At 30.4% G+C, this 12,434-nt stretch overlaps 1 protein-coding gene across 2 annotated transcripts in view; it reads left to right on the top strand.

Annotated features, from left to right (window-relative positions):
• LOC107367680 (uncharacterized) overlaps positions 1 to 12,434 on the top strand; it is a 32,309-nt gene that overhangs the window by 2,785 nt on the left and 17,090 nt on the right. For both annotated transcript variants that reach the window (XM_089265967.1, XM_015935416.3), the window contains exon 2: positions 1,729 to 2,693. In XM_089265967.1, coding sequence (XP_089122093.1) covers positions 1,729 to 2,693 — 965 coding nt within the window. The remainder of the gene's footprint in view (positions 1 to 1,728; positions 2,694 to 12,434) is intronic.

Below are 12,434 nucleotides of genomic sequence, written 5' to 3'. Positions count from 1 at the left end.
AATGTTAATGATGAGCTATTGTTTCAATTGAGCCACTTGTTAACTTGATAGTGTTTCTTGTACATGATATTACAAGCCATCTTTCAACCTAATCTTGAAATTTTTTGGAAAAATATTTCATCTTTTTTGAGTTTCCATTTGAAAGAAAATAATTTCACTAAATAATGAGGTGAAAAGTGAAATTCTGTGGGAGTTTTTTCTTCTTCTTCCTTTCATTTTATCATCTTTTTTAGCTCAACAACTTTGGAGGAGAAAAAAATTGTTAACAAAACAAACCTTGAAATTGACGGAAAAAGGCAAAGCTAATTATAATTCATAACAATATTCATATTCATAACAATTTAGCTTTCAATTGTTTTCCCTTTTTATAACCTCATGAACCTGGGCGAACAAATTGAACTCAATCTTAGCTGTTAATCATTACATGGTTTAAGAAACAATTGCCAACAGTGATACAAATTATTGATTAAAAAGAGTTACAATCAAATGTATTGTTATTGTATTTCTCGGAGTGAACCCAATAGTGAACCAGAAAAGACCAAATCATGTTTTTAAAGCAAGACTTGTATTAACAGGGAAAAGTAAAGATGAAGATAAAAATGAAGTTGAAACAGATAATTCCTTATAACATGGAGGAAGGAGAAACACAAAAAAAAGTGAACCTAAAAATAGCTTTTGATATTTGTCATAGTTGATGGAAACCATTTCATCATTAGACTCATGATTAACACAATTTTGGTTCATCATTTGACCATAATTGTGATTTAATAAATTGCAAGCAAAACTGATCAAGATGAAGATTCAATGATAAATCTCATGTGAATTGAAAATGTCAGAATGTTTCATTCATGTCAACATCATTACTATCAAGTAAATCATTTCTTTACCTTTACTCGGCTTTTTTTTACTTTTTTCAATTGAGATGTTTCTTAGCCATTTTCAATGATCATTATGGATAACCGTTTTAACCGTTAAACTGTAAATTAATGATCAAGGGAATCGCCTCTTGTTAACAATAATCATGTCTATCGATTGAATATTTCAAGAGTCTAATTAATTTAATTAGCTCAATCATCATCAATATTGACATTGGGATCGATACAAATTTGCTTTTGCCTTTATCCTTTAAATTGAGCTTTCCAGTTCAATTCAACTTTTCAATTTGGTTGGTTAATTTTTATTGAAAATTATTCAATTGTAATCAATCCGTGTTTTTCAAGGGTTAATCAAGTCTTCTACTTTTATCATGTTTTCAGTGATGAATTTTACGGAGTAATTGTTACAAAATAAAAATGACTTTTAATCAATCATTTTTAGTTTACTTTTCATCAGGATCAGTGTTAATGACAGTGTATCAAGTGATTAAAAGTCTTTCAAGTTTACCAAGTTGATCCATTTGATTGTTTTCACACTTTATCAATCAATTTGTTTCCACCTTAATCATAATCATCATCATTCAGTGAGTGACAAAATGAGTGTCAATTTGGAGCCAATCAACTTCATCTTAAACCTTTCATCCAACCTTAAAAGAAATTTTCTTTTCCTCTTTCAGTTTTTTTCGTTTTTATCCGCTTTTCTTGATCATTTTTTGGATGAAATTTCAGAACATCAAGATGAAAAGTGGAAATTGTGTGAATCTTTCAAATTTGAATCCCATGTTAACTTTATGAGTTTTGATTGTTGAACAATTTGTTGATTTGATTTGCTTTCTCTTCTTTTTGTTTGCAGAAAGATGATGGGAAAACAAGCTCATCATCATCTTCATCTGTATCCAAAGATGAGTCCAGTTTAGTGATTAAATCTTCTGGTTGCCTGTCAATTGGAGTGACAACACTGACAAGCGTAACAACATCATCTGATAGATCAACAAGTCTATTAACATCCGCCCATAAATCAAAATCACTTGACCTTCCATGTCCCGAAGTATTGGTTAATGTTGGAGGTAAACTTCCCGTTACTCCAGATCCAAGTATAACAGGTAATTTAGGATCAACAACAGTTGGTGAAAATAGTGAAGTGAAAAGTGAATGTGAACCATTGAATCCATTTGGATTATTAGTGAAATTACCTGAAATTGTAAGTGATTCAATATCAGTTTCAGGTCAAACAAGTAATGATAGTAAGGAAAAGGTTTCGTCTTCAAACTTACCTTCAACAACCAGACAAACTGAACCTAACTTGACTGGATCCATAGAAAGTTCAACAGCTTCATCTTCTGTCCATCAAGAATCATCATCACATACAGCAACAACGGCAACAGAATCAACAAAAATTGATCAACAATCAAAGTTAAATCCTACTTCAACAACTCCAACCTCAACCGTTACAGGTTCATCTCTGACTACAGCATCAACCATTACAGATCCAAGTGAATTAAATCAAAACCAACCAACAGGAAAAGATTCAAATAATAATAGTGAAACCACTAGGAATGAAGGTAATATTGGTGAAAATGTATCAACCAAAGAAAACGAAGTTGCCAGTGAACGTGAAAAAGCTTTGACTAAACGTAATTACGCTTTGAAGGAATTGGTTGACACTGAGCGTGATTATGTCAAAGATTTGGGTTTAGTTGTCGAAGGTTACATGGAAACAATGAGAAAGGATGATCCACCAGTTCCAGAAGACCTGAAAAATGGGAAAGACAAGATTATTTTCGGTAACATTGAAGCAATTTATGAATGGCATCGAGAGTAAGTAAAATCTTTTCACTTTACCGCTCATTTTACCTCTTACACCTGTACCCATTGTTACCTTAAACATTGGACATTCTAATTACAATCTTCATCATCATTAATCCAGCAGAAAAAAAGAGACATACAATTTCGATTAAGTGGAGAAAAGTGACAATTGCAATGTCTTAAGACTTAGTAAATCTGTAGTTGGATTAAGCATAAAGACAAAACTTATGCAAGTCAACAAACACACACACACACACAGCAATTAATTGTTTACCAAATCAGTAAACAGTTTCACGTTTGATTGTTATTATTCTTAATTAGTTGACTTGTTGATTACTTACATGACTTGACTTCTTTTTTTGTAAATCCATAAAATAGTTAATTTACACAGTTTACGATTAATGTCACTATTAACTGTCAAATAAACAGACGAAATGAAAAGCTAAAAAAAAGCTTATTGTAAATTCAAATGTGTCCCCATCTGGCTATGGAAATGTTACCCATTAAAAAACGGAGGCAAAACATAAAACAAAAAACCAGAGCAACGGTTATTATTGTAATTAACAATCACTATTAATCAGAATCAGATTGATTTGGGATAAATTTGATGACTAAAAGGTGACAATAATGAGATGTGAGTCCAACTAATGCTAAGAGTAACAAAAAAATGGCTTGAATAGGAAGCAATAATACAGATGAAAATGACTGCTATCAATATAATCTGATTTTATAACTGGAAACCGGTTAAGCCAATAACATTAAATTACTATTGACAGATCATTTTGGGTAACAATCAAGGAGCACAATAAACAATGTTAGTTGCTTATACCGAGTGTGAGATGAGTAATAATGGAACAAGATGATAAGAAGAAGAGAAATAAAATCAATAAAAGATGATAATGTTGATTCATTGATGAAGATGCGCTTATTAACAATTGTTAATATGAGCAAGAAAAAGGAAAGAAGGAAAATTATCAACATTTTTATGATAAAGTTATGCAAATGGAGAATGAAAGAGATGATTTGCATGGAAATTATCATGAAATGGTAAAGAAAATCCTTGCAGATAAATCAAGAGAAGATGAAAAAGCATGAAGCAAAAAAGTCGACGGAAAAAATTGGACAAAAAAAGGCAAATTTTGAGTGAAAAAATGGTTAAAAAGAAGAAGAAATGTGAGAAAATGTTGCAAATTATGGAAATTGAAAGTTCCAACGAAAGCTCTCAAAATTCTGGTTAAAGTCAAAAGATAAAAGGTGATCAAAGCGAACAGAAATTTTGTACAAAAAAAAGAACCAGAAAAGAAGATAAAAAATGAAAAATTGAGAGAAAATTTGAAAGCAAAAAATGTGAACAATTTTGATATTAAAGGTGAAAATGTAAATTCTGGAGAAGCAAAAAGTGAAAAGAGAATGGAAAAAATGTTCATCAAAATTAGCATGGAAATGATGATGAAAATGAATGAGTTAATTGATGTTGACAAATTGTTATCATTTGAAAATGAATCTGATTCTTTGCTGATTATCGTTCACATCACTTCTCCATCTAATCTTTACTGTAATCATCATCATGATGAACATGATTCCTCTTCGCCTTCATCCATAAATCCATTTTATCCACCAAATAATCAGTGAAACTGAGCGAACTCATGTGACCTACATTCGAACATGAATTTCTCCCAGGATTTTTCGCTTCTCCTCATCCTCATGTTGCCACCTACTTTGCCCGGGTTTCATTCAATTTTCAACATTTTTTTTCATTCTCTTTACCATGTTGACCTTTTTTGCTTCCCTTCATAATCATCTTCGTCCTTCGACCTTAACCTCTTTTCCTGTCAGAACTTCTCATTCTTACCAGAAAAATTTACTGATCATGTTTCAGGATAAACACTGAAAAAGTATCCATTTAAATGCATAACCAATGAATAAAGTGAACCTTTTTTTTGTTTGTTGTAAATAAATAGCAAAACAATTCACATTAAGTGAAAAAAGCAGAGAAAAAATGAAAATCTTTTTTTAATGGTTATCTTTGTTTCCATTATTACTCTATAAAAACCCAAAAACAAGCCAATTTTTGCACCAAAATCAATTTGAAATGATTGTAATCAAATTGTCTCCAACATTTAATCCAACTTGAAATACAAATCTGCAAATTGTTTCATTTCTTTCTTCCTTTTGTCTTTTCCCATCCAAATCAAGACAAATTGGCTTCAATTTGAAACAATTTGTCCTTTAAATAATGTCGACTTGTGTCTTTCAATTGTAATTTTCAAAAATTATTTACCCAATAAATCGTTAAATTTTGTGTTCGTTTAAACATTCAATTTGTTTCGCCATACAAACAAAGTGCTAAAAATAAATTTATTATTGAACTGAAAAAAATTCAAAAAGCTAAAGGCTAAATTCAATTGCAAACTGAATGTCAAATCAAACTGTTTATTCAAACCTTAATCACAGGCTAAAACCCAAATGTAAAGTAAGAAACCAGAAAATGCAAAATAACCAACAATCGCTAATCAAAATGTATCAACCATGAGATTCCAAAACACTTGATTCTCCCAACCCAGAATATCTGATGAAAAGGTTTAAAAAAGATTCAATGAAACGAGAAAAAATGAAATGAAGTTGATTAAGATCAATATGAGCAGCAAATTGAATAGTTTAATCGATCAACAGAATCTCTTGATCGATCCAATCCAGACTGAACCATTTACTCCAACTGCTTCCCTTAGCAGTTTATGTTCAACATCCAGATGAACATTCAGTCAAGAACGATAGATTTTCGTTCATCTGAATGTTGACAAAGCCAAGAATTTGCAGGGAAAAATATTAATCATTTTAACCTAAAAATCTTGTTTTACATCTTAATCTCTTGACAGTCCAACAATTAGTATTGTCATTTAATCCTTTTCTATTGTTTATTATCCCAAGAATTAGTTTCATCTATTATTGCCATTAATCTGCTTTTTTTTAATTCCTTCCAGTTGAACCTTTAATCCTCTTTTCACCGTGTTAACCCATTTCAATCAATCAGATTAACAAGTTTACAAAAACGTGAAAAGCAAACGAAAAATGATATTCATGATAACATGAGTAAACAGTTTCAGGGTTAAAACCGAAAACCAATCAAACACAATTACTGCCATTAGACCATTAACACAATTAAACCAGATAAACCAGGTAAACCCAGAAAACCCATCGAAACGAGAAGAATCCAAATAACCCAAAAGGTTAACCAGAAAAAAAAGGAAAATGAAAAAAAAGAAAATTTTCTTTCACCATTTCCACAGTTGTTTTCAATCAACATAATTAATCAGAATTGGTTCAACAACTATTAATAGTTGAACCAGTTAATTAAATATCGTTAGTATGTAAAACATGTAAACAATAAGTGAATAGCGATCATGAAGAGCTGAATTCCATTGAAATTAATTGTAATCAAAGAGGTAAACAGAAGGAAAAGGTTTGCAAAGAGAAGAGAGGAAAATGTTTAAAATTCAAGTCTCATTCATTGAAGTATAAAGTGTTAAAGTGGACAATTTAAATTGACCAGTTATGATCAGGGAAAGACAATTGGAAAAAATCAATATGAATAATTAAAGGAAAGGTGATAAATGTTTGCTTTCTGGTTAACTCTACTGTTGCACTGGGAGTGAAGTTGGGAGGGAAAATGATAGGAAACGAGAAAATCTGTTATTTTATTATTTCAACCTTTTCCACTCTTGATATTATTATCAGAATCTTCAAGTTGCCAAGACAAATGTAAACCTAATTGAGTAAAGTTTGTTGCTTTTTTTTCATCGAATCAAAAAGCCATCAACAATCTTGAACATTCTTAACCTTTCCTTTCCTTCCTAAACTCGCCCACATTTGATGAATATTCATCTTGAACTTTCTTCACTTCATTCCAACAAATGTTTCCATTTTTTTTCTTTCGGTGAAACTCATTTTTCATATAAAATTTATTCCAATCACTAACCATTTCAACTTGCCTTTCAACTTGCATTTTCAATTATTTTCCTCTTTTCGATATTTAACAATTTCTCTTCAATCTTTTTTCATGAATAACTTTATTAGCTATCATTTTATGCGATATTTATGTTTAGTTTAATTTCATCTTTTCTTTCATGGAAATTTCATGCTAATAAGAATCAGAGGAAAGAAAACAAACAAAATTTTCAATTTTAGTCTTAATTTGTTTGCTGCTTCCAGTGAATAATTTTAATAACTTGATTAAGTGCAACTGGTTTGATGGAAGCTTGTTTCAGAAGCAAATAATTTCAAGTTTCATCCATTTCTTTAGCTATTTATGCAACTCTGAATCTTGAATGAAACCCAATTGAATTTCAATGTCACCAGAACCAGAAAATTGGCAACATTAACTCAACATAAATCTTGAATAGAGTCAATGACAAAAAATGTAAAGTTGAATTACCTTGAAGACTAAAACAAACAGTACAAATGTGACAGTAAAAAGCAGTTGAAAGGCACTTTTCACTTTTAAATAATGATGTTACTTAGAGGATATTTTGCCATTTTTACCGGCAAAAGTGCAAAAAAAATGTTCAACATTGATGTTTATAAAAGGACTTTAGGCGTTTCCATCAAGATTATGTGACTTTCAATTGAAGCTGCAACGAAACAATTTTATTCAAACTTGTGTTTACAAGAAATGATTTGAAAGCAAAATCTGGTTATGCGACTGATAACTGATTCATTACAATTTTAGCAACTCTGATAAGTCCATTTTCAGTTGAGAGGTTAAACCAGAACCAGAATAAGAGGTTAAAGATTGAATGGGAAAAGGATCTGAAAATTGCTTACAAATGTATTATCTACAGACGTGAAGAGCCTTTTCATCATATTAATGCTTATGAAAGATGTGACACTCAAAATGGTTCATCTTTAAATGCCATTAATAACCGATTATTCAATATCCAATAAACACTTGAATTTAAACTTATTTTTAGTCGTAACAAGATTTTCAGATCAAGTCTAACCTTAAAGGCACTGCTAATTAGCTTAAAGAGTAATGCCCATCTTCAAAAGTCTTTAACTGACTAACACATTAACAAGTTTTAAACTTCATTTTGCATCATTATTGTGACAAGAGATTGATGAGACTTGAACGATTGCTTCTCCTACAGATTAAAAGGTTTAACTGAAAGTTTAACAAACCTAAAGGGCAACGACGCTTACAGAGTATTTGACTATTGACACTGACAAAATGACGATTAAAGTCGAGGTAAAGATTAAGATTGTCTTCTAATCCATGATCTTTCAACGTCTTCTAACAATCGGACAAAACGCTTCCAACTTGTAAGTCTAAATCTAAATAAGACACTTACCTTGCATCGAATCTCAATTTTCAACTAATCGAATCTAACCTTGTCCATGAACCAGCCATTAAAACATCAATTCTAATGAACATTTTCTTCAATTCTGGTTTAAGCTCAATCTTACCAACCACAAAGCTGAAAGATATTCAATTTCATCCATTAATCAAAGGCGCATTGAAACACAAAAGTAAATAAAACCAATTGCAATGATTGAGAGATTTTCCCGATTCTGATAGATTCTCAATTTGAAATGAACCTTTACACCGATCCAATGTTCATGTAATGATTGAGATTTAAAAATTTTCCTCTTGAGTCGAATCGGACAGTTTTGTTGAAAAAAAGCTCAAAATGTCAATCAATAAATTGGGTTTGTACATTGAAATCACTTAACAGTAAAAAGCATTTTTATTGACACTCTTTTTAAAAATGAAAAATGCAAAATTTTTAGCTTCAATCATTCAGCTTTAATTGTATTGATTAACATGATGTAAAATAATTAACTCATGTGCTTTTAATGTAAATTACATGTTGAACAAGCTTAAAGTTAAGGTGAAAACGAGGCCAAACAGAGTTGCATGTGATAACAATTTAATTTACATAACCAGTGTCATCATTTTTGCCTTGACACAACTACTAATGTTGATTAATTAACAATTATCGTACATAATACTTGACAAGGCAAAACAACAATAAGCGAGAAAAAAAAGAGGAGAAAAAAAGTTATCAAAAAGATTCTTCATTTCATTTACAGACACTTGATTCAGATTGACTGGGAGTGATAACAGTTTTAAGTGTGAATCCATGATATTAATAACATTTATTATCAACAATGAATCACTTCAACTGTAACCTTACATTTCAATTATTATGGTTATGTGAATCTTTGAACAGTACAACAAAAGTATAACTTTATCATTAGCCAATATCATTAACATAATCATTCCCAGTTTCATCTCAAGTTTCCAACGATGAACCACTAACTCAATCATTCTCAGAATTCTTAATCATGATAATCAAGTGCTAATGAGAATTGGAAGCAAAAAAAGTTGAAGAAAAAGTCGAGAAAATGTTTGACCATTAAAACTGGTTCAATTGATTATACAATTGTTAACACAATTTTCATGGAAACTAAAAGTTGAATGTTTCGTTAACAGAAACTTGTTTGATAACATGAAGTGAAAAGAAGAAGAAGAAAAGGAGAAAAAAGGGAAAAAATCAATAAAAATATTTTTCTTGTGAGTTAACTCAATATATAGAAATGAAATGAATAGAAACAGATTGAAATTGATTTTGTCCCGTTTCAAGTGAAATTAAATGAAAAGAAAAGCAAGGTTTAAATAAGAGGAAACTTTGTATCAATAACTGGCAAAACATGATCAACATCATGACCAATAACTGTTGAAACAAATGCTCAACCAAAATGAAAACAACTTTTGTTTTAAGTTGAACATTTGGATTCTGGCATTTGAAAGAGAAGAAGGAAAAAAACCAGGAAAAATGTTATTTCAATTTGGCTTGTTAGTCTGTCAATGAAATCTCATTTTCATTTCATTTTCTTTACCCTTTCCACTCGTCTTCAAACCTTTATTAGATATATTTCAATAACATTTTCATTCACCAGTCAATTTGATTAAGATTATTGATGCTTTTCATCTTTCATTTACCTTTTGCATTTGATTAACCGCAAAGTTTAATCAAACCTTCCAAATTAGATTCACCTTTCAACCATTTCTCCATAATTTCATTTTCATTTTCAAATTTTCACCCAAATTCCGATCATCAACCTTCACGATTCTTTTCATGAAATGCTCAAAATGTTTCACCAGAATTTAGAGCTTCAATTTTCTCGAAATGAGCTTCGAAATGCTTCTAAACATAATTGCGATTGGACAATGTTGACTAAAGAAAATTTGATTTTTGGAAAATTCTGAAATTCGTTTTTTGATTCCAACTTCTCTGTTCAGAATCATGTTCTTGTTACTCGACTTCTGAGCTTGTGAAGCTAATCAACTTGGATTTACAGAATGTGATTTTGATTAAAACTTGAAATGTCTTTGAGTTTGATTGACTGAATAACTTGCTGTTTACGGCTATAATCATTAGCCAATTTGAATCTTTTCTAATCTGATAAAAAAAAGTTCTGTTCTAAAAATCTAATTAATAGATGAAGCAGACTCTTATTGGGTTCAAGTATTTGACTATTAATTAGTTAATGTTTAAATTGTCAGATGAGTTGTGAAAGAAAACAAAAAACAAATGTCTGCAAATTGGGTAAAAGTAAAAGCTTAACAGGATCAAAGAAGCTTTAGACATCACAATTTGGCGTTTTTTTCCCTCAAAAAATGTGTCCATTTTTAATTAATTGTCACAGAAAAATTGACACAAAATGATAATCAAAGTAACCAGAGGTTTAAACTATCAAATCGATGACAATAAACGACATCTTTATCCTTTTATCTTGATTATAAGATGAGTTTAGTCAGCAAAAGTTATCACTATTTCAATCAATAGACAATTTGGGTTCATCTCTGGTCCATCTCTCCAAAATGGGTTAAACTCAACCCAAAACCCAAATCGATGTAAACATAAATCATTTTCAATTTTCCATCCACATTAGAACCAAACCAAATCAATTCCAATAAACAATTAACTTTACACTTCTCTTGTAAATCTTATCTTGTGACAACCAAAATGCATTAACTTGCTTCAACAGTCAGAAACAAACATGAAAAATTCAATCTTACAACATGTAAAGTCAAGCTTGAAATGTTCATTTTTAAAACATATTTTCACCATTTTGAGGAAAAATATGAACATTTGAATAAACTGACGACAGTAAACCAGGAAACAGTTTAAACAATTAGCTAAGTAAACGAGCAAAATTATCACTTTTATCAACATTGTTAGATAACATTGTGTTCATTTGCAACAATATGTTGTTGTAATCATGAAGGAGAGGCGCAAAATGAGTTGAATGATAAAAATAATGATGATGATGATGATTAAAAGGATGGTTAAAAATGGCGAGGGAAAAGAGGCTTTTCTCGTTTCAAGCTTGTGGGCAAATTTTGCTATAAAATGTTTAACGAATGAAAAGAGGAAGCAAAAAATTGTGAAGATGAGCTCATTATTATGGATTACTTGATAACAATAACAAGCAGCAACTGGGAGTGCAAAAGTATCCATGATAACCTCAACTGTAATCCTCTTCATCTTTTCCCTTCTTTCTTCTTCTTCTTCCCTCATTCGCCATCTTCATCATCACAGTTTCATTCATCCTTTTGAGGTGTTAATAGGTTAAAGGTCAATTGATATTTAACCAAGAATAAAATCAACTAACAACTTATTATATTTCTCTCATCTTTTCCATTCCCTGTTTTACTTGAGTTACATCTTTTCGCTCTGACTTAATACAGATAATGAATCTTAAGAGATTACAGTTTGATCATGCCAACTGAGTTGTTCATCTTGAACAAAAATTCAACCTTTTCTCATCTGGAAAAGGAAGAAAAAAGAGAAAAAAATGTTTTCTTTTAAGCGGTTTGCTTTTAAATACAAGTCAAAATGAAATTCAATTTTGTATCATGAAAAGGTGTTAGTCAAAGCACAAAGTTTTGAGATTATTTTCAGTTTTCTTAACTATTATTTCCAATTTACTAGACTGAAAGATTTCAGGTAAACATTGTGATACTTGAATTTCATGCAAATTGATTGATTGAAAGAACAGGTTAAAAGGGTAAAAATTTGAGAAAAGAAGGAAAAAATTGAGTCTTTTCCTTCCTTCCTTAGCCTTTTGTCTCATTTAGATTAATTGGTTGAACAAAAGGCAAATTATTCAATTTATGATGTTCATTGAGATTGATGATCAACTTTTCCAATAAAAAAGATCTTTCAGATTGAAAAATGGACAAAACTCGAGTCGAAATTTACGATTTCATTATTTCGTCTCTCATGGTAATTCAATTTTAATTGACACTTGAAGTTGCACTTTTTGCTTATATTACAAAGGTGGAAACATTGAGTCTCAAGTAACTGTTCAATTCAACCCTTGAAAATGTTGCATCAAATTGAGTGAATAATTTTAATCTTAAATTTGATTATTTGAAGGGAAAAGCAACTCATTAACTGGGTTACCTTTGATTAAGTATTAGGGATAAAGTTAATTAAAAGATGAGGATAAAAGTAAATAGATATTGTTGAACATTGAACCATGAATGAGATGACAAAAGAAGCTTCAATTGCTCTGGAAAAAGGTTGAATGTTTGATTAACCCAAAAACTGGTTAATCACTTGTGAAGGCTAAAAAGTTGACTTTAAATTTTCCCTTGAAATCAACATTTACCAAACAATTTCCCTCAAAACAATGAAAATGATTCCAAGAAATTTGGAGAAAATAATTTCATGACGATTCCAGGGA

This window comes from Tetranychus urticae, chromosome 1, assembly GCF_039701765.1.
Source record: "Tetranychus urticae isolate SD_2017Ah chromosome 1, NJAU_TeUrti_SD_1.0, whole genome shotgun sequence".
NCBI classification, from domain to species: domain Eukaryota; kingdom Metazoa; phylum Arthropoda; class Arachnida; order Trombidiformes; family Tetranychidae; genus Tetranychus; species Tetranychus urticae.
Note: the sequence above shows the minus strand (reverse complement) of the source record. Positions and strands in the feature narration are given on the sequence as shown.